Below are 22980 nucleotides of genomic sequence, written 5' to 3' on the forward strand. Positions count from 1 at the left end.
ACCAGACTTTAAATTGTGAGATATCGCCATAATGATCCTAACTGTTGTTTAGGAATAGTGAAATAGAATAGCAAGTCCAGAAATATACCTACATTTGGGCTCTGATAAAAATGCCATCTCAAACCTGTCAATAACCTGTATCATCCAATAAATATTGTTGAAACTGTTGATTGCCTTTTGAGAAAATAATTTAAATACCATGTCAAGTCATACTCTTAAATGAATTGCTGATGACTGAATGTTAAAAATGAAGCCATAAGGGGCCAACCCCGTAGCTCACTCGGGAGAATGCGGCGCTGGGAGGCAGTGGCGCTCTTGCCGCGGGTTCGGATCCTATACAGGGATGGCCAGTGCGCTCACTGGCTGAGTGCGGTGCAGATGACACCAAGCCAAGGGTTGCGATCCCCTTACCGGTCACAAAAAATAAAAAAATTTTAAAAAATGAAGCCATAAGATGTTGCATAGGGATACACACGTCATAAAAATACAAAGAAATTTATTGGAATTATACACTTTCAGGATAAGGATTAAGACCACCAAAGAATAGGATTACAATAAGCAAATGTACACAAGTAGATTTTGACCACATTGTAAGGTTTTATTTTTGAAACTGGGTGGTAAGATTATGGCTGTTCATTGTTTTATCCTTTTTACCTTTGTGTACAAGGTAAATATTTCACAGTAAGACAAATAGGGTGAACGTTACATATCTATTTCACAATCAGATTTTTTAAGCTCACCCGCCCTGACCCCTGCCTAGCGTGTGCCCCCTGCCTGCAGCCCACCAACGTCTTTGTTGCCATCAAGACCACCGGGAAGAACCTAGAGCTCTGTGCTTTAAACACCATTCTGATTCTCACTTATGTTTAACCACCTTTATATTTAAGATCTATCCACATTGCCATATTCTTTTTATTCCTTCTGACTTCTACATAGTATTACATAATACTGTGTATACTATATTTTATTTATTGACTCACTTAGTTATGGGCACATAGGTTGCTTCTAACTTTTTGCTAAGATAAACAAAACATTGTGTCTCACCCCAACCCCATTCCCCCAACCAAGTCTGACTCTTCAAGGAATATTCAACACATGGAACCAACCTGCATGCAATCAATTAGTAAATATTTAATAAGTGCATTTGGAATTGATTTATGGAGGGCCTCAAAAACCAGGTAGTGTGTTTATTTCACTCTAGGACAATTTGCCAAAAATAAATTTACATGAAGCCATTTCCAGAATGAAAAATTTGCCAAAATCCAATTTGCAAAAAAGGAATTCTCCAAATTACTAATTTGATGAATTGTTGAGGCCTGTCAAAAAAGCTGAGCTCCATTCATGCCTCAGCCTTCTATAAGGGAAGCCTAGGAGCAGGGGAAGGCATAACTATACAAAAATAGAAATGAACTGCAAACCCCATTTAAGAAAAACTTCACTAGTTTATATATCAAAGGGCTGGGGTCTGCAAAACCAAACCTTTGAAAAAAAATCTATGTGACAAATTAGTTTTGACAGCTAGTAACAAGCACAGAAATGTAAACGAAATTAGTTTATTTCATGATAAGATATTTAGACATAGGCAAGGGCTGGTGTTGGATCAGCAGCTCAACAACATAAGGACCGGCAAGAGAACTGTGGTTCTCGTGGCATTTCTTCTCCCGGGGTTGACAGAATTAATTCTGCTCCAGCCATCACTTCGGTGTTTGTGGCAGGAAGTGGGGGAAGAGGTGGCCTAGCTGCATCTATCACTTCAATCAGAAGGCAAAAGTTTACCCAGAAATCCTGAGGCCAAAACTGTGTCCCAAGGCCACCCATAGCTGCAACAGAATCTCTATAATGAGCAATCCGCTTTTTGCAGGTTTTTTCGTGGAGGTCGAAAAAGAAGGGGGTTGGGAAAGGGGCAAGTCCCTTACCACCAACATTACTTTTATGTAAATTAATTTCTCTTTCAAAATGTGTAGTTTAGATATATGTCAAGAAACTTCTATCAACAATTCTAAGATTATAATTTGAAACTCATCTCTGCTTTCAATCATGACAATTTTAACGTATGCATTTCAGCTACACTACTTTTTCTTGTTTCCCCCTCCCCCCAGCATTCTAGAATGGAACTAAAATAAAACTACTTAATATTTCAAGAAAGAGTGGGAGAAAAAATCAAATGGCTAACAGTGACAAAATACTTCCAATTACTTCTCTGCTCAGTCACCGTCCTTCCACACCAAAGAACATCTGGAAAATATCCCCACATCCTTTGGCACTTAAGAACTGATACAGTTGACCGAAGTCCATGTGATTTCCTCTGGCTCCATTAACAGTGAATGCTTTTTCTTCAAAACTGGAAAATTTCCTTTGTTTTTCCATTTCATTATTTGTACCATCAAAAGGAATGTCTTCTCGATGGCGAATTAAAATTCTCTTCCAGTTTAATTTTCTGAGTCTGAAAAGAAATTTTCAAAGTAGAAAATTTCAAACTGCATTATGTATTCTAGAACCCTGAAAATAGAAGTTGTAAAACAGATTTACTAGTGCTTTTTCCTAGAAGTAAAGAAGTCTGCTTTTATCTCACAGGGATTTATTTTAATCTATTTTAATCAATATGATTCTGGTCATAACCCCATCCCCAAACTATTTTATTGTCATTACTACTGCCTCATATCAGTATTTTAGAAATGTGGAGATTACTGAATTTCAAACTACTGAAGGAACTTCTCAGAAACTCATTTAGGGGCCGGCCTGTGGCTCACCTGGGAGAGTGTGGTGCTGATAATACCAAGGCCCCGGGTTCGGATCCCATATAGGGATGGCCGGTTAGCTCACTGGGTGAGCATGGTGCTGACAACACCAAGTCAAGGGTTAAGATCCCCTTAGCGGTCATCTTTTTAAAAAAAAAAAAAGAAAGAAACTCATTTAGGATATCGGTAGAGAAATAAGAAGACTAGTGTCAATTCTTTTTTTTTTTTAAAGATGACCAGAAAGGGGATCTCAACTCTTGGCTTGGTGTTGTCAGCACTACACCCAGCCAGTGAGCTAACCAGCCATCCCTATATAGGATCTGAACCCGTGGCCTTGGTGTTATCAGCATCGCACTCTCCAAGTGAGCCACGGGCTGGCCCTAAGACTAGTGGCAATTCTAATGCTTCTAGAAAGCCCCTTGTTTCACAGGTGTATAGTTTACAGCATCACTAAGATGAAGGAAGAATTAGATCCATGGAAATGGATGGGACTGTAGACAGCATCCAGGGAAGGGGCTCAATTAATTCAACACAAAGTTACATGATGTCTCCCACCTGCACAGTGTCAGAGGAGGGGGGTAATACTTACTGTGTGTGATTTCTGCCTTACCCACTGACTTGAGACCAAATCCCCATGAAGATACAACCCCCAGGACATACTTATTTCTACATCTTATAGTACTTTGTTTAGTATTTAAATTATTAACATGATATATAAAATATGTAAAATATGTAAAAGCAAACCTTGACCAGAATTCTTCACAGGCACTTTGTGGGCCTTCCACACAAACAATACCAGGTTTCCCAGGCATGCTAAACCCAGACAGGGAAAGCTCCCTCGCCCACTCTAGAATATTCTTTCTTTTGCATTTGTTGTAGATATGATGGCTATAGATCCAGAGTCTTGTGAGAATGAGATCGACTGACAGGACTGGACTTGCTGTGGTGATGGCAGATGGGGCATCTCTGCTGACATAGTGAGAAGCGTGCTCTCTAACCCACTCTGTGGCATTCAATATACAGACATCTCCATGGCAATTCTTTTGCAGGTACGTGGTCAGATCTGTGTTCAGCTGAGTCTGCTCGGTTCTACTTAATACTACTGATCTGATGGAAAACATACGGGAAAAAAATTAAATCAATTTTCTTGGGACAAAAAACAAACATGAGAATTGCTTTTACTCTCAGACTAATTTTGATCTCTAAAATTGGCCACAGTTTCTGTAACATACCTGACAGTAATTTCAGGCAGAACTGCAGGATATTTAAAGGGAAGAATACAGGCCAGAGAAAACATCACCTGATTAAAGAAAAGAAGAAAAACACCCTAAGTGCTGTTTTGTCTTGACATGTTTCAGTTCTTCCAAAAACAAAATGGAATTACCATTGCTTCCTCAGATACGTCCAGGTTCATATTGATAGTAAAGTAGACTTTTGAAGATCGCCCCTCCATTGTCCTCTTTTCAATACAATCTTTCAGTTCTGCTAAAGCCAGCTGGTCATTTACTATGAACTCATTCTCCCCAGGGAACATACTGGCCAGCAGGTCTAACTCAGAGAGCTGGGCCTCCGCCTGCTCGATCTCAGTCATCTTTGGACATCCGTAAGTTTCTAAGGAGGTAAGGATAAGAGAGGTATTTACATATACAATCTTGGGAGAACTCAATAGATCAGCAGGGGTACTTACTAAAAATATATTTGATTTCTTCATAAAATGTGCAATTTAATCAGTCTCTTTTCCCATCATCCTACTTTGTAATATGCCTAGGACCAAAAATATGGGACAATCCAGTGAGAGCCACAGAATTCTAATAATATGAAAAGAAAGAAGCAAAAACAAAAACAAAAACAAACAACAAAAAAAATCCACCCAAACTGTAATAATAACTAGGCACCAAATTCCTCTGTATATAGATAATTGATCTGGAATCTTGAACTACCACATGGACAATTTAATTGAAGTAAACCAATTACATAGTCAAAAAATTGTATCAATGATACAGCCAGAAGAGAGGCTACATCTGGTTACACTGGAAACCTAGAATGAACAGAATAAGTAAGAGAGTTTAGTTATGTGGATGGCTAATTTACTTTTCTCAATTAAGCTGAAGGACGTAAAGAAGAGAAAATAAAGGATAATAAGTTCAAGTAACCCTTGTCTACATTAAAAAAAAAAAAAGAAAAAAAATACAATGTTAGAAAAATCAAATGGCAGAAGGTTAAAAAATGAAAATATGGTCTCCTGCAGGTGGACTCCTCCCCTACTCACCTAAGTCCCTCATCCAAGGCAGAGTTTTTCGTGTTTTATTTTAAGTATTATAAACATACAAATATGCAAAATATATGCTCTTATAATGTGTAAATATGTGGAAAGAATGAGATATAGAAACCGATTTAAAATAGATCCAAAGGGGATCATATATATCGTTCCCCCCACCCTGCCATGTCCTATTGCCCTCCCCACCCAAAATATTTTGGAGATCTATTCATTACGAGCACACAGTGATCCATCTTATCGTTTCTAATGGTTGCCTGTCATATGGAATCATGTATATTTTATGCCATAATTTATTGCATTCTTTACCTATTGATGGGCACTTGGGCTCTTTCCACACTTTTGCTATTTTAAACAATTCTATAATGGAAGTTCTTTTCATATATACAGTATGGTGAACTGTCAGTACTATATATTCAAAGATAAACTTGTAGAGATGGCTTTTTGGATTAACAGCCACATTTTAAATTCTGACAGATATTGCTGAGTTTCCATCCAGAAAGTTGCCATACAGAAGTTTAAGATTTGTACTTAGTCCCCTGTTCCTTTTTTTAAAAAAAATCTTAATACATAATGCCTTTTACCAATTTTTTTAAGGGGTTTTGAGCTTTATGTCTTGATTAGAAAGAACTTCTTTAACTCAAGTTTATTTTAAAATTCTTCTACTTTTAACTTGGAACATTTACAATTTCAATTTCTATATTTAAATATTTGATCCATCTGGAATTTACTCTGGTTTAAAAGGTGAGAGAAGACTCCAGCTTTATTTTTCCAGTTAGCTGGCCATTTGTACCAATACATCTTATTTTATAATACATTTGAAATGCCTCCTTCAACATGTTTAGTGCCCACATGTATTTGCATCTATTTCTGGATTCCCCATTTGCTTACACTGATCTGTCTGTCATATCATGTCCTAGTATTCAGCTCTTTAAATCATTACGATGGGTTCATAAATAGTTCCTATTCCAATCTCTTCACAGCCATCACTCTTCTTTTCTGCAATATTTTCTTACAACTTTCCTGGCTATTCTCACATACTTATTTTTTTCTATACAAACATCAGAAAAATTTTGTCAAGTTTAGAAAACAAGAAAATTTGGGAATTGCATTAAAGATCAATGCAGGGAAAAATGACATGTTTATAATACGAAATTTTCCCTTCAATAAAGTTTTTTTTTTTTTTTAAAAAAACAACTTTAATGATGTATAATTTATATGTTAGCATCCCTTAGGGTTTGGTGTGGACCCTCTTTATCCTCTCTAATGTTCTCATGGTAACAAAAATCACAATGTCTACGATTCTCAAATTGTTGTCTGCTGCCCTACATTCGAGTCCGTTATTTGTAAATTTAACTGCATCTGTATATTTCTACTGAATGGCATCTCAGCCTTAACAGCTCTAAAACAGGTCTAAATTATGATATTTCTTCCACACTAATCCTTTTATTCTTTCTTTTCTGTTTAAAGAACTTCCTTTAACCATTTTTAGGGTAGCTCTGCTGGTGACAAATCTCTTAAATTTCCTTTATCTTAGAATGTCTTAATTTCTCCTTCATTCCTGAAGAATATTTTTTACTGGATACAGCACTTGTATTCTGGGTTGACAGTTCTTTACTGTCAGCACTTGAAAAATGTTATGACTCTTTTGTCTGGCCTCCGTGGTTTCTTTTTTTTTTTTTTTTTTTCCCGTGACCGGCACTCAGCCAGTGAGTGCACTGGTCATTCCTATATAGGATCCGAACCCGCGCGGGAGCGTCACCGTGCTCCTAGCGCAGCACTCTACCGAGTGCGCCATGGGCTTGGCCCCCGTGGTTTCTGACGAGAAATTTTCTCTCATTTGAATTGTTTTCTTTGACAGGTAAGGGTCACGTCTCTGTCACTGCTTGCAAGATTTTTTCTTTTTGTCTTTAGTTTTCAGAAGTTTATGATGTATCTTGACGATTTCTTTGGGTTTATCTGTGGAGTATGCATAAAGCAAATGTACTTCACAGGGCCTGGTTTTCCAAAGCCTTGCAGTTTCAAGTATTGACCTTGCAAAGGACAGGAAATTTTAACCAGGCTATAGTCTCTGTTGTAAGATAAAGGATTGTAACACAGCAAGGTTGCTGGCTCAAAGACAGACAGGTCACTGATTGATATGTAAAGATACTGGGAAATTGCTGTAAGAAGAGAATGCTTGCTAAGATCAAGCTTTTGTTGGTAGATCAACTTAACTTCTTGAAAATTGTATTATGGAAGGTCACCTTGCTTGTCTTACTGAATGTTACCAGCTTCTATTGTTAAACTTATTAAACTATACTTAGCAAAAACCCCACCTATGTTCCCTTCCTGTAACTTTCTGGTCTGGAGAATAACTGTGGGAAGAGAACTCCAATTCATGGTTAATTTCCCAAATGAAAGGAATGCCTCTATCTTAAGGGTTCTGGGAGATTAACCCCTTTTGGGGGCTTCTCACTGCTCAGAAGAGATAGGCTTTGAGTAATATTTGGTGGCTCCATCACCCAGGGGAAGAGAGATGACAAATCCGTGCGAGGCAAAGCAACATTTATCCTGTGGGATGTGCTCAACTTCTTGAATCTGTAGGTTCATGACTTCTGACAAATTTGAGAAGTTTTCAGCTATTATTTCTTTTAGCACTTCATCATCCTGCCCTCTTTCTCTTCTTCTGAGACTGTGATGACATGAATGTTAGATCTTTGTTATACTCCTGCATGTCCCTAAAACTGTTTTTGATCTATTTTTTATTGTTCTGATTGAGTAATTTACTGGTTCTTTCCTTTGACCCCCTTCCTTCTGTTGTTGAGTACATCTACTGAATTTTTATTTTTAAAATTTAATTTTATTTATTTATACATTTTTTTTTTGCAGCTGGCCCAAAAGGGGATCCAAACCCTTGACCTTGGTGTTATCAGTACCATGCTCTCCCAAGTGAGTTAACCAGACAGCCCCATTCACTGAGTTTTTAATTTTGGTTTTCATATTTCTTAGTTCTAACATTTCCATTTGGTTTTTCTTCATATCTTCTGCTTCTTTGCTGAAACTTTCTATATTTTCCTTCAAGTTTGCTTGTAATTGCTCTTTGGAAAAATTTTTATGATAGGTGTTTTACAATCTTTGTCAGATAATTATACCATCTTTGCATCCTGATGGCATCGTTTTTTTTTTTTTTGGCATCTGGATGGTATGAGGATCTGAACCCATGACCTTGGCGTTAGAAGACTGCTCTAACCAACTGAGCTAACCGGCTAGTCCCTCTGGCATCTATTGACTGTCTTTTTACATTTAGTTTGAGATCTTCCTGGTTCTTGGTATGATGAGTGATTTTTGACTGAACCCTGGACATTTTGGGCACTATGTTATGAGATTTGATTTTAGCATGCTTTTTCTAATACTGCTACAGCAGGGAAGCAGGGTGTGCTGTCTTGTTACTGCAAGATGGGTTGAAGTCCAGGTTCCCTACTTAGCCTCGCTTGACATCTGAGGTGGGGGAAGGTGCTCTTCATTATTCCTGGGTGGGTATGGGTGTTCTGGCTGTACTTCAGGCCTCTAATGATATCTGAAGCTTGGTTCTAAACATATTAGGTAATGAAGTGCCTGTTAAGACACCTACTAAGTAGAGATGTCCAGCAGGCAGTTCGATATACTATCATGGAGGTTACGAGTCATCAAGACTTGCTTAAAATCTACCTAGGCAGAGAGCGAAGTTGGGAGAAGGTCCCAATGAGTTTGGGGTCTGGAAATGAAATGGAACCCGCAAAGAAGTACGGGATGGAGCTGCCCGTGAACGGACAACTATGAGAGTGATGCCACAAATCATTTATTTACCAAATTACTTTTGTTGAAATTTCAGCCCCCACTCCAGCACAAAAAACCCTCAAGAGAATTTTCTGACTCAAGATTTCAGTGAATGCTGCAAGAACGTAGAAAGAGACTTGCTTCTTCAGTAGAATCATGCTTTTTCCTTGCAGATTATTACTATTTTAAAGAGTAGGGAGCTGCCGCCACAGCCCAAGCCTCTACACCATCGCACCTAACAACCGGATGGGCCTGGTACGGAGGTCCCGGCTGCGGGCGGGGCTAGGAAACGCCGATCTCTCCTTAGACCAATGAGCGGATGTGCAGCGCGAAGGAAGGCGGTACCAACACACCAGCGAGGTCCGAAGGCGTGGTCCGGACCGCGCAGTGTGGGAGAGCCCCCGTCGTGGATGTCAGACTCACCTCGACCCGTGGCCCCCTCACTGCTGTAATCCCGGGTTTCCTGGATGCACGGACAGCTCAAGTTGGAACAGGAGGGAGCCCCAAAATCCCAGGGCACGGCTACCCGAAGTTTACAAAACACTCCTGCGGTACGGCCTAGGGGGCACGAAATAGTGCCCTTCCGGCTAGCGCCTGCGCATGCGCGTGCGCGAGACCGCGGGTCCCGGAAGTCAGAGCCGCCCCGACCCGTAGGTGCTGGGATGCGGCAGTGTGTGTGTTTACACACCCTCGGACTTGGGACAGAGGGAATCCTTTGGCCCCGCTAGGTGCTTCTCCGTCGCACAATTTTCATTCTTACATCTCTCCATCCTAACCCCATGTCATTTCCCAGCTGCTGCCACTGTTGGAGTATAGTAGGCACTGTTTTCTGGGACGAGGATTGGGCCATTAAAGTAAGGCTCCTGAGACTGGAACTTATCTAGGAATTATTCGGGGATCCTGTTGAAATGCAGATCGGGATTCGGTAGGTAGGGGTGGGGTCCTAAATTTTTCTTTTCTAATATCTCCCCACGCAGTGGTTAACGTCCTCTCCCTGAACTACAGAGTAGCAAGGCATTAGGGAGACGTGACCGTGGATGGATGGTGGCCTTGGCGGCCTTAGGTGTTCTTGCCCAGTAACCAAGCTGGGAGGGAGGAACCGTGTGAATGCACCGATTTATCCCTTTTAATAAAGGGACAGTTTGAAGGAGATTTGAACACGAGAGTAATTAGAAATATTTTTCTTCCCAATCCTACGATATGCAATTACACTTCATGTCACATGTTCGTTTTAGAAATGTCATAAAATTTCTGAACACTGATATTCATTGATATTAGATATTGCCACTGCTAACCTCCACAACATTAAAAAAAAATGAGATAATACGTAGGTCTTCATAGATGCATCTACTTGGTGTTTTATGAGTGTTTTCAATGTCATTATATAATATACTTTTTCCTCCAACTTTTATTATGGAAAATTTCAAAAATAAAGCAAAGTTTACAGTGAATTTTACAGTGAATCATTGGAGCAGTTCTCAAAAGGAAAAGGAAGGATTTTCTCCCCTCGTCATTTAGCAGTATCTGAAGACATTTTGGGTTGTCACAGCTGGAAGGATGCTATTAGCACCTAGAAGGTAGAGCCCAGGGATGCTGCTCAACTTCCTACAGTGCACAGTATATCACCTTACAACAAGGATTTGCTGGTCCAACATGTTGATAGTGTTGAGGTTAAGAAACTCTGACCTACAGACTATTGTAACATTTCATTCTACCAGCTTTGTCACATATCTCATTAATCTATATATTTTGATATGTTTCAAAGTAAATTGCAGACATTAGCACAGTTCTTGCTAAGTACATTGGCATGTTTATCATTAGAGTTCAATTTAAGTTTTTTCTTTTGAAGTAAAAATGAAATGTATATCTAAAGTGTGTATTTGCTGAGTTGACAAATGCATACACCTGTGTAACTCAAACTGTATTAAGATACAGAGATTACCATCACCTAAGTTCCTTCATTCTTCTTTATAGTTAGTCCCCATCCCTGCCCCTAAGATGCAACCAGTGTTGTGTTTTTTTCCCACCATAATGAGTTTTGCCTGTTCTAGAACGTCACATAGTTGGAATCAGACAGTGGGTACTTTTGTATAAGCCTTCTTTCACACAATATGATATTTTAAAGATTCAGAGATGTCTTGTGTGTATCAGTAGTTCCTTTTGATTGCTTAGTAGTATTCCATTGTACTAATATACCAGTTTTCCCATTCTTGTTTTGATGGAAACCTGGGATGTTTCCAGTTTTTTGTCTATTATGAATAAAGCTGCTGTGAACATTCTTTTACAGCATTTTATTTCTAATGACTACATTTCTTCAGTAAATACTTACTAAGCACTTACTATGTTCCAGGCACTACTAGGTAAAAGAATTATAGCCAGGATCAAGACAAAGATGTCCCATCTATCAAAAGCTTACATTTGCACATTTCTGTGTATGGATGGGGAGGGATAAACATACAGCTAAAAATGAAAGAAAAATATTATTGTGATAATTGCTGGGCAGAGAAGTAAAACAAGGTGATATGTGTGATCGGTTCACTATGTTGTCTAGGTTGCTTGGGAAATACCTTTGTGAGGAAGTGATTTTTAATGTTGTGACTAACACGCCAATAAGATACCAACCACGGAAGATCAAGAGCTCAAGGGAGAGAGCATTCCAGGTAGAGGAAGCAGGTAGGACACTCGCCCTAACGCCATTTAGGAGGGTGGGGGTGGGGGGAGGAGCAGGGCAGGGAAACCTACGTGGCAGGAGCTTAGAGGAAAAGCTTTAAAATATCATCTCACTCTGTACAGGCCAGCCACCAATAAAAAAAAAAAAAAAAAAAAAAAAGAAAGAAAGAAAGAAAAGAAAAGAAAAAAAATATCTCAGGAGTAAAGAGCAGGAGAGCCAGTTTTTCCACCAAATTCAGCCAAACGTTGCTCTGGCCAATTTGATGGGTTAGTATTCCACCATTTTAATCTACTTTTATCTGATTACTAGTGTGGTTGAATATTTTTTCATTTAACTTATGACCAATTGTTCTTTGTGAATTACCAATTTAGAACTCTTGCCTATTATCTATTGACACCTGCACCTTTTTTTTTTTTTTTTTGGTAGCGATTATTGTGTCTTCTCTATTAAACTAAACTCCGGGGCGGCGAGGCTTAATTCATTTTACAGAGGGCTTGGCACAAAGTGCGCACTTACATATTTTCAACGAAGAAACAGTAAATGTTTGAAATTCTACCCTCCGTAATTACTCTTTAATACCTTCTTTGAGTTCTGCTCTTCAGTTCTCTCCCTGCTTTACCTTTTTATTCTGACGTGGTGCGGCACGGTTAATTCCAAACAATTTATGTACTCAATTTTAGAAGTTCATAGGACAGAATTGGGGAAACTGAAAGTTAAATGTTTCCCTCTTAGCCTTCTGGTGTAATATGTTTAAGAAAGTAACCGTCCAGGGGGGGACTCCGAGCTTCAGACCACCACCAGGTACCCACACTTTAGAAGCATTTAAGTAATTCCATACTTCCACCCCTATGGGTAAAACTCTGACAACCGGCCACAACACTGCCGTTACGCCCGAACTTCCGGCGCAGGAGCCGACTAACTAGCTGCGGAGCCGCGGGACGCCGGGGCCGAGCCACTTCCCATGATGCCGCGTTCCGGAAGTTGTTGCTTTCTAGCGGTCAGTCTGGCGTTGGCTCTGTCGCTCTCTGTCACCGGAGGAAGACGGAGCTGGCTGTCCAGCCCCAAGGCCCATTAGGGGACGCAGTTATGGGCGCTGTCGCCGTGGGTGAGTTCTGGTCCCACTGACTCGCAGTCGCCACTCGCCTGGCTTCTTGAGCTCGCAGAGCCCGACCTTTCTGTCCAAACCTCGTTCTTTTCTCGAAGGCCCCTCTCCTTAAGCACGTTACCCAGTTCCTTCCCGGTATCACGTTCTCATTGGCTGCATATCCTGTCAGCTTCAGGAGCTGGCCAATAATTACCTGCGGTGCTGACGCCCTTCTCGACCCCGTGGACCTCAAGGTTCCCCCGTGGGTGCGGAGCAATTGGAAGGGGAGGGATGAGGAGGTGCGGGGGACGCCGCGTGGGTGGTTGTCTGGGTGGCGCACCAGGGAGCACCCTGCGAGTTGGGGCTGGGTTTGCAGCCGCTTCGGTACGGTTAATAGGAAAAGCAGGATCTGTCACCAATCGGATTGAACGTTACTAGAGGAGGACCGATGTACGCAAAACTTGAAAGCCACGTTTAAGACCTGAGAAAGTTTTCCACACGCTTGCAGTTGTAGTGGAACCGAGTATGCAAGGGAAGCTGGAGGGCAGGGAGAAAAGGGAATTAGATTAATATGAGGGTTGGCAAGAGTAGTTTTGATTTAAATTTTATGTGGAGTGCTGCAAGGTGTAACTTGAGTAAGATGCTGATTCTCATCTGAAGACTCACCTCAAAAATGTAATAGATTTATTGGTGTTTTATAGCTGGTGGCACTCACAGTACTCTCCTCACAACTCGTTAGTTGGCTTTATAGTTGTCAAAAATTTACTGGAGCTCTTTCTAGAGCATTGAAGTGACTCCTTATGTCCTCTGCCTGCAGCAATTCTAATTAGTCTTTCAAGTTTGCCTTTGGAGTCTGAGCTACTGTCATCCTCAAACCAGATTAACTAGTGCTGTCCTCACAACTGCAGACTTCTGACTTCTTCATCCTTCACCCCCTTTTTTTTTCACCAGAACTTGTTTGCTTTATTCTCATGTACCTACCTTTACACCTTATAATCATCCTTTATGCTTCAGGTAATATCTATTTTTCTATTTCAACGCAAGAAGTATTTCTTGAGGACCTACTGTGTACAAGCGTTATGCTGGGTGCTAAAGGCAATTCAGAAGTAATGGCTAAAACCATTTTTTCTCCTAGAACTTTTAGATTCCAGATAGAGAAATACCATGTGCCCAGATTAAAGATTTAAGAAGCAGTCCAGTAGTATCTAATTAGGAGAGGAGATGAGTAATGCACATTTTGAATACAGGGGAGGTTCCTCGGAGAGGATTATTTAGGGTAGGAAGGTTGCCTAAGGCTTCATTGAGATGGAGAACTTGGAAGATTGGTAAGATATGAATAGATGGAGAAAACATCCCAGCTAGAAATCAAAGGCATAGAGGTGGGGACAAGGTGTTTTGAAATGGAGAATACTGAAGAGACTGGTTTGATTGGAAGGGAAAGAGTGGTGGTCTTGGAACCCAAATATATGCGTTTTAGTTCCATCTTTGTCAACCTGTGATCTTTCATCAGTTTGTTTCCTCCTTTAATGAAATGCCCACATTTAAAGGATGTGAAAATCAGATGTGATGATGTCTGTGAAAGGTCTTTGAAGATCAAAATCATCGTATAATTATAACTTTAGTGGCTTTTTGTTGAGGAGTAATGAGAGTCAAGTTTACCAGAGCATTGGTGCCAAATTGTAAAGGACCATGAATGCAAAGTTCAGGAGTGTGGACTGGGAAACTATTAAATGCTTTCAGTCAAGAGGGTGATGTGATACAAATGGCATTATTGTAGGGTGAATCTGGTCCTGGAATACAGCACAGATTAGAGGGAGTTGGATTGAAGGCAAGAATTTAGGTGTACTTTTTTTGTGTTTCTAAAATCTGCAGTTCTAGATAAGAAATTATATTAAACATCTTTAGGGTGAGGAAAAGTACATAAAATGTATACCTGTTGATTTTGTAAACATTTTAGATTATCCTTGGAAAAGTGTTCTTACCAATAACTTGATATGACACACATTTTTCACACAAACCTTTTTTGAATTACCTTTCATTACACTAACCCATCAAGAACTAAAAGAGGAATACTTCTAAAGCTCTAACCCAGAGCAGTGATGACAGTTAAATATTAGAATTTACTGAAAGTGTTTTCAAAACATATGTACCAGGCCCTACTTTCCATTTATGGAATCAGAATTTTAATAAGCATCTCAGGTAAAATAACTATTACAGTAATTTAAGAGATTTTGACACTAAGAAGTTATTTTAATGCATGTAAAATACAACTTTTCAAAATCATTACTGTTATTTAAAGTTAGATAGACTTGTATGTACTTTCAGCATTTTTCATGTTTTCTTTTCTTTTCTTTTTTTTAAAAAGATGACCGGTAAGAGGATCTTAACCCTTGACTTGGTGTTGTCAGCACCATGCTCTCCCAAGTGAGCTAACCAACCATCCCTATACAAGGATCCAAATCCGTGGCCTTGGTGCTATTAACACCACACTCTCCCAAGTGAGCCACGGGCCGGCCCTATTTTTCATGTTTTCTAATTTTGATTCGTTGTCTAAAGAGGTGAAGATTTGATGTGCAGCTAGATTTGTCAAAGCCTTTCAAACTGGTTTTGGCAATAATATAATAATGTAAATAGTTGAAAATGCAGTTATACTCAATTCTCAGTTAGCTAATACCTGTGGGAAACCCTGGTATGGAAAATGCAGAATAGTGTATCACTTTTTATATTTGGCTTTGAAACGTTTTCCAAATTTTCTAACTCCCTTTAGGAGGTTGTTTTCAGAATTATTTTTGATTTTTTTCTTAGAGAAAAAATTGATTTAATTTGCATAGACTGTGGAGCTAAGAAGGATAGCTTAGAAGGACAGAAAATAAATCTACGGTTTAAAAGTGCCACCACTATTTCACATTTATGTAGTGAGGAGTCAAATTCCTTTTTTTTTTTTTTTTAAAAGATGACCGATAAGGGGATCTTAACCCTTGACTTGTGTTGTCAGCACCACGCTCACCCAGTGAGCGAACCGGCCATCCCTATATGGGATCCGAACCCATGGCCTTGTTGTTATCAACACCACATTCTCCCAAGTGAGCCACGGGCTGGCCCCGTTCTGAGACCTTTTAAAAGATCTGTGTGAGAAGACCAGTGTTCTCTCCTGACCTTTGCATTTATTGAAAACCTCTTAACCTAGCTAAGAATCAGTTTCTCAAGGTATGAAAAATAGGGTTATACTATCTATTCTACCCGATTCAGAGTTCTTATTGAAAATTAGATAATATGTGAATTGTCTTTGTAAAGTATAAAGTGTGGTAGATGTGCAGAATATTATATGTGGCCTAGTTATATTACTATCTCCAAGAGAAATATAAAATATGCTTTTTTATTTTGGTCAAGCTAACTTTATCTTTTTTTCTAGATTGTTATTTTGTGTCAGTAAGTAATCCATGAGTGCCAACATGGGAAAGAAACGGACAAAGGGAAAAACTATTCCAATTGATGATTCCTCTGAATCTTTAGGTATATCTAACTCATTGAATCTTTAAAGTAATGTTTATGTCCCTAAATGGATATGTATTCAATATATTAAAGGGTATTAAATATGTATTTTAATATATTAAGTATTTTAATATATTAAAATGGTATCAAAGTGTGTATTTTGTTTTGTAATCTGCATTTTAATTAATGTTTATATCTACATGTCATTTAATAGTCTTCTGCAACATTTTTGATGACATATTATTCTCTTGATGTAAAGGACGTTGGTTGCTTATTTCATAATTTACTTAGCTAATCTTGTCTTGTTACAGATTAGGTAATCTTTAACTTTTTAGTGTTATAAATGGAGCAATAATAAACATGTCTCTAGCTAAATCTCACTGTGTGTCCAGTTATTTTTTTGGAACAGATCCTAGAAGTAGAATTGCTGAATCAAAGGGTATAGATATTTTCAATGGTCTTTTGGTTCTGTTGCCAAATTGCTGTTTAGAAATGTTTTACAGGTCTTCTAGTAGCATAATAAAGTGCCCATTTCCTTGAGCCTTCACCAGCACTGGTTAGTATCATTTGTAAAAATTTTTGCCGATTTGATGGTTGAAAAAAGGTATCTTCTTTTTTTGTTTGTATTTCTTTGACAGCTGCTAGCATTCAGTAGTTTTTCCACATGATCTCATTTGCATTTATATTTCTTCTTTTGGTGCACATTCATTGGACATAAAACCATGTGGGCTGGCCGGTTAGCTCAGTTGGTTAGAAAGCAGCCTTATAACACCAAGGTCAAGGTTTTGGTCCCTGTGCTGGCCTGCCACCAACCCTCCCATCCCCAAAAGAGCTAATTGTGCCATTTGACTAGTTTCTAAACCTCCAGTGTCCCCGAAACAACTCAAGCCCTTTAGAATGGTTCTTACCGTTTACTTATCTGTCCCCAACAGGATTATCAGTTACAGGTCCAGCCATTGTGTTATCCCACCATTTGGGGAGAGAGCATGCACTTTTACACGCCTTTGTTCATGGGCCTGGTGTTTTCTGATTGCCCTTTACTCCTTGAGGTCACGGTTAAAAGTGTGAGCTAAGAAGTCAGGAAGACTTGAGGCCAAATTCTGACATAGCCACTCAGTAGTTATGTGACCTTGGGCACTAAGTCTTAGTTTTCTCTTTTGTTATTAGAAATAATAGTGTCTTCCTTCTACAGTGATTATGAAGATTAAATGAGATAATGTATGCAAAACATTTAGCTCATAGGAAGTATTTAATCAACATTGGAAATTTTTATTACTGTTAATTTCTTACAGGACTGTACAGATATTACCTCCCCTGTGAAACTTTTGGAGAATTTAGTCTTCTCTTTTTGTGCTGCTATAGCATGTTTTGGTGATTCTTATACGTTAATTTATTTATCTGCCTTGCCTACCAGAATGTGAGGTACTCAAAGAGGAGAGCTGTCACTTGGTCACTTTTAGGTTTGCTGGCATCTAGCACAGTTCCTGGCCTGCAGGGGTGTTGACTGAATGAAAGACCTTCTCTACAAACCTTTTTAAAGATAAAGAGAATTATAAATATGATAAAGGGCTTTAATTTAAAGGAAATAGCCAAATAAATTGAAGAGAATTTGTAGAGATGTTGGTGGTTATATTAGGACTTCAAAAAAGCAAAATTTAAAATTTATATAAAATCTTTCTTACATAATCACCTCAATATTCAAATATCAAACAAAAATTTAAATTTGCAGATTATCTAACAGTTTGTAAACTAATTTATGAAGTTTAAATGAAGGGTAAATTTTGAGATTAACTGAAAAAAGCCATTTTTGACTTCATGTATTCATCCTTTATTACTTGTTTTAATAGAACCTGTGTGCAGACACATTAGAAAAGGATTGGAACAAGGTAATTTGAAAAAGGCTTTAGTGAATGTGGAATGGAATATTTGCCAAGACTGTAAGACGGACAATAAAGTAAAAAATAAATCTGAAGATGAAACGGAAGAAAACCCTTCAGTTTGGCTATGTCTTAAATGTGGCCATCAGGTATGCTTAGATATTGATCTATATTAGATAACAAAACTCTTTGAACTTGTTTTATAAGATGTTACTTAAAAATACAGTGTGGATAAGTAGGACACCAGCTGGCCTAGGTCATGTTCTCTGGGGAACTGATTCTAAGACTGAGATTTGTGTAGAGGTGGTTTACTGGGGAGGTAAAACTCCCACAGCAGTAAAAAAGTGAGGAAAGCAGGATCAGGCAGAGGGAGAAGTTGAATAAAGAAGCAGTTGCACCAGGACCTCTGCTGATCCCATAGTGAACTCTTGCCCTTCAGAGATGTGTTGAATTGAGGCAGGGGGCCAGGCCTTTGTACCTGTGCATAGACTAGTCATTGGATGTGGCCTGCCTCTGGGGAGGGGAAATAACCTTGGGCAAGGCCGCTCCCTTTTGCTGAGGATAATTCCTGGGGTTGGAGGGACTGGCCTGTGAGCTCTCAGCAGGCCACATTCCTGGCACCTGGGGAAATGAATGAATGAGGGGGTATCTGCTGGTGCATCACAGCTTCTACTACACTAGCTCACAGGTTTTTGCCATAGTACCTAGAGGTCAGTGGCTCTCAGTCATCCTTTGAGGTGACAAGTTAAGTTTATATTAGGAAACTGTACTACTAGGCAGTCCTATCATGAAGCTTCAAGGTGAGGCAAACAGCCAATTTTTTGAGTTGAAAATTTTGTTAAGATAATTATAGATTCACATGTGGTTCTAAGAAATAAAGATTCCCTATACACTTTGCCCAGTTTTTCCCAATAGTAACATTTTTCAAAACTAGTTTAATACCACAACCAGGATATCGACATTGATACATTCCACCAATTTCAATCAGACCTCCCCAGTTTTACTTCTATTTGTGTGTGTGTGTGTGTGTGTGTGTGTGTGTGTGTGTGTATTACGTTTTATACATTTTTGTCACCTGTATAGATTCTTATACCCACCACCACAGTCAAGATGCTGAATAGTTCCAACATCACATGGATCTCTTGTGTTAGCTTGTTATAATCATACCCACCTCCCTACTGCCATCCCTCTCCCCAGTCCCTGGCAACCACTAATTTATTTTTTCTTTCTAAAATTTTGTCATTTCAAAATGTTTTATAAGTGGAATCATACAGTATGGAACATTTTGAGATTGACTTTTTTCACTCAGCATAATCACCTGATGATTCATTCAGTTGCGTGTATCATTTTTGTTCTTTTTTATTGCTGAGGAGCAGTATTTTGGTATATATGTACCATAGCTTGTTTAACTGTTCACTTGCTGAAGGACATTTGGACATCCCATTTTTTTGTGATTACAAATAAAGCTGCTATGAATATTTGTATACAGGTTTTTGTGTGAAGTTAAGATTTCATTTCTTTGTTGTAATGCCAAGGTTAAGGGTTCAGATCCCCATACAAGCCAGCTACCCAAAAAAATTTTTTTTTTCATTTCTCTACGATAAATGTCCAAGAGTGCAATTTCTGGGTCCTATGGTAATTGGATGTTTAGTTTTTTTAAGACTGCCAAACTGTCTTTCAGGGTGGTCGTACCATTTTATATTCCTACAGCAATATATGAGTGATCCACTTTCTCTTTATCCTTCCCAGTTTTTAGTATTGTCACAGTTTTTTATTTTAGCCATTGTGATAGGTGTATAGTGATATGTAATTGTGGTCAGACAATTTAAAAATATATATATGTTAGAAAAGAATATATCTATTGTTTATTTGTATTTGAAAGGTTTTAATTGAACCTCTTAAATACATATGGTGAGCATGAATATATGTTGCTATTTCAAATTTTTTATAGTTCATTTCCTATTATAAATTTTATTGGCTGCATTTTTAACTCATAAGGATAAAATAGTGTTGGTATTAACTGTTACTTTTGTCTTTTGTGCTGTTGCAGTGTTGTTATTAACTGTTACTAGTTATCTTTTGCACTGTTAGCTAGTGATTCTTAATTGTTGTCTCAAGACAACTCATCCCTATGTTTCAGATGATTTTAACTGGAGTTATAATTTTTAAAATTAATATAAAATTTTAATTCATTTATTATGGAATTAAACGGTAAGTGAGATAAATTAAACCAGAAGTATTTTATATTATAGTTAAAGAATTAGAAGCCACTGATATATATTTCTCTTCCAAAGTATATATTTAGCTGCAGTAGAAACAGGACCAATTATTGTAGAGTGGTCCGAGAGTTGGTAGCCTGGTTCAGATCGGTACTCAGTGAAGATGTAGTTACTAGCAGTGATCTAACTAGCTGGAGGCAGAAAATCTATTGGTGTTCTTTTACGAATAAGCCCATACATGTTTTGGGTGGATGTCTTCCATTTACTTGTTCAGTTAATGCTTATTGACTCATGTGCTACATCTTTTGGTAATCTATTGAAAGATTATTAATTTAAGCCTTTGGAATATATGGTCCAGGGGAGAAAGGATATAAACATTAATAACTTTAATACAAGGTAGAAAATAAGGAATGCCACCAGGAATTTGTGTGGTGTTTTGTAGGAGTTTGTTTATAGGAAAGATACAGTATTTTCTCATCTGGGAGGATAAGCACAGGCTTTTGGAGGGAGATGGCTTTTAAGAGAGGTCTTGAAGAGTGGGGGGGATTTGGTTAGGTGACAGAATTGGCAAAGGATTCTAGGACAGGTAGAATAACATGAACAAAATATAGTGAAAGTGCTGAGCATGCTTTTAGCTGGCAGTTTATATGTGAATAGAATATGGAAGTTAAACTGGAAAAGTAGGTTGGTGTCAGAGAGTATCAGGTTTGTACATTAGGAGTTTAAGAGCATTCATAAACTTTGAATTGTATATGAACAGAGCTTTGTTTTAGGAACATTAAACTGAAAAATATGTATGTGAAGAAGGAGGCTGAATTTAGGAGAATATTTATAGGAGGCTGTTACAGAGTCCAACCCAGACATAATGAGTGCATTAGTGTGGTATATTTTATTTTATTTTATTTTTGAAAAGATGATCGGTAAGGGGATCCTAACCCTCGACTTGGTGTTGTCAGCACCATGCTCACCCAGTGAGCTAACCAGCCATCCCTATACGGGATCTGAACCTGTGGACTTGGTGTCATCAGCAGCACACTCTCCTGAGTGAGCCACGGGCCGGCCCCAGTGTGGTTTAATTGGGACTGGAAAGGACAAACTGGAGAGGAAGAATACTTTTAGTGCATGGTTTTCTCAATACCTTCTTCCTTAAATGTTCTCGGTTGCCTGTGGATATTTAAGTTTTAACAAAATCCAGACTTTCTAGAGTCTTAACATTTTATTTTCAAAATTGTAAGAATGGCAGGGTATCTTGAGCCACTTCCTTGTTCGTGATAGATTATGAATTCCCTCTTTTTTTCCTGTGAACTTTTGTGGCTTTGAGGTTTATGATTATGATTCTCTAGGGTTGTGGCAGAAATTCTCAAGAGCAGCATGCCTTAAAGCACTATATGACGCCAAGATCTGAACCTCACTGCCTAGTTCTTAGTTTGGACAACTGGAGCGTATGGTGAGTTTCAATTTCTGTGCCCATTGGGTGGAAATTATTTAAAATATTGGAAAATGAAAGTGTTTGAAAGTGTTCAGGAAGCAAGAAAGTTAAAATTTTTGTAATATTTATTTAAATATCATAACTTTAGAAGGCTAGAGAATGTGATGTTATGAGAAGCTTTTGCTTAGTATTGCACAAACAAAAAATGTAGTATGTAGAAGAATTGGGAATACTCACTTCCTTTGTTTTTCTTGTTTGTGATATTATAAAGCATTTGGTGAGTTGTTTTTAGTTTAAAGATTGGGACGTTGAGAACGAATTGCAGATAAACAAGAATATAGTAAAATTTTGGTAATGAATTCACATGAAAATAAATGTCGGGCTGATATGTTGAATTTACTGTATTTTAACATCATTAAAACAGATTTTTTGATCATTAAAAATGATTTTCACAAAAGTGTTTGCTGAACATCATCTGTCAATTGTAAAATTTGTTAATTTTGTTGGTGTGGATAGGTATCTTGGAATCCGTATACAAAAACTGTTTTTTTTTTTTTTAAAAGATGACTGCTAAGGGGATCTTAACCCTTGACTTGGTTTTGTCAGCACCACGCTCTGCCAAGTGAGCTAATCGGCCATCCCTATATAGGAATCTGAACCCATGGCCTTGGTGTTATCAGCAGCACACTCTCCCAAGTGAGCCATGGGCCGGCCCTACAAAAAACTTTTGACTTTAGTGTTATAAGCAATTTAGTAAAATGTTTTTCACAGTATTTATATACAGCCATAATTCTGGCTAACCTTGTTAATGATAAACTAGAATTAATATGCATAGTCTTCTTTAAGAAAACATAGAATTTTTATTTTCAGCTTATCTCATTCAATAATTTCATAACACACTTTGGGTTCCAGGAATTATAATTTGTTTCCCTCTTTAGTTGTCAGTTTGTCATTTTTCTTCTCCATGATCTTTTGGGACACAGGTGTTACATATGTGATAATGAGGTCCAATATTGTAGTTCAAATCGATTGGGTCAAGTGGTTGATTATGTTAGAAAACAAGCTGGTATAACCCCTCCAAAACCAGGTAAAATAATTTGTTTCATAATATTTATTATAATGTTGATTGTGTATCTGCTGATATTTATTTATTTATTTTAAAATTTTTATTGAATCATAATTGATTATACATATTTGGATTCAACGTTGACATATGTTGATCAAATCAATATTACTAGCATATATATATTGTTTTTTTTTTTTTTTTTTTATGGATGACTGGTAAGGGGATCTTAACTCTTGACTTGGTGTCGTCAGCACCATGCTCTCCCAAGTGAGCTAATTGGCCATCCCTATATAGGGATCTGAACCTGTGGCCTTGGTGTTATCAGCAAGCA

At 38.2% G+C, this 22980-nt stretch overlaps 2 protein-coding genes across 3 annotated transcripts in view; one reads left to right on the forward strand and one right to left on the reverse strand.

The window, feature by feature from the left end:
• Positions 1–601: 601 nt before the first annotated feature.
• Positions 602–9356, reverse strand: LOC134387780 (RWD domain-containing protein 2B). The gene is made up of 5 exons (XM_063110224.1): positions 9235–9356; positions 4123–4349; positions 3971–4038; positions 3483–3845; positions 602–2443 (listed from the first exon to the last, which is right to left on the reverse strand). Exons 2-5 carry the CDS (start codon positions 4327–4329, stop codon positions 2209–2211), a joined length of 873 nt encoding a protein of 290 aa, XP_062966294.1. The 5' UTR covers positions 4330–4349; positions 9235–9356; the 3' UTR covers positions 602–2208.
• A 3128-nt stretch (positions 9357–12484) lies between these two features.
• The window catches only part of USP16 (ubiquitin specific peptidase 16), a 28721-nt gene continuing 18225 nt past the window's right edge, over positions 12485–22980 (forward strand). For both annotated transcript variants that reach the window (XM_063088175.1, XM_063088182.1), the window contains exons 1-5: positions 12485–12587; positions 15979–16079; positions 17906–18084; positions 21498–21601; positions 22567–22670. In XM_063088175.1, the coding sequence (XP_062944245.1) occupies positions 16007–16079; positions 17906–18084; positions 21498–21601; positions 22567–22670 (460 nt within the window). In that variant the 5' untranslated portion in view covers positions 12485–12587; positions 15979–16006. The remainder of the gene's footprint in view (positions 12588–15978; positions 16080–17905; positions 18085–21497; positions 21602–22566; positions 22671–22980) is intronic.

Source organism: Cynocephalus volans, chromosome 1 (assembly GCF_027409185.1).
Source record: "Cynocephalus volans isolate mCynVol1 chromosome 1, mCynVol1.pri, whole genome shotgun sequence".
NCBI classification, from domain to species: domain Eukaryota; kingdom Metazoa; phylum Chordata; class Mammalia; order Dermoptera; family Cynocephalidae; genus Cynocephalus; species Cynocephalus volans.

What these genes read in the sequence shown, in the direction of transcription:
- LOC134387780 (XM_063110224.1), bottom strand. Translation starts at nt 4,329, where the DNA reads ATGACTGAGATCGAGCAGGCGGAGGCCCAGCTCTCTGAGTTAGACCTG. An exon ending in ACGTATCTGAGGAAGCAATG is followed by an intron (nt 4,039 to 4,122) that starts GTAATTCCATTT and finishes TTCTTTAATCAG; the next exon opens with GTGATGTTTTCTCTGGCCTG. An exon ending in CTGCCTGAAATTACTGTCAG is followed by an intron (nt 3,846 to 3,970) that starts GTATGTTACAGA and finishes GTTTTCCATCAG; the next exon opens with ATCAGTAGTATTAAGTAGAA.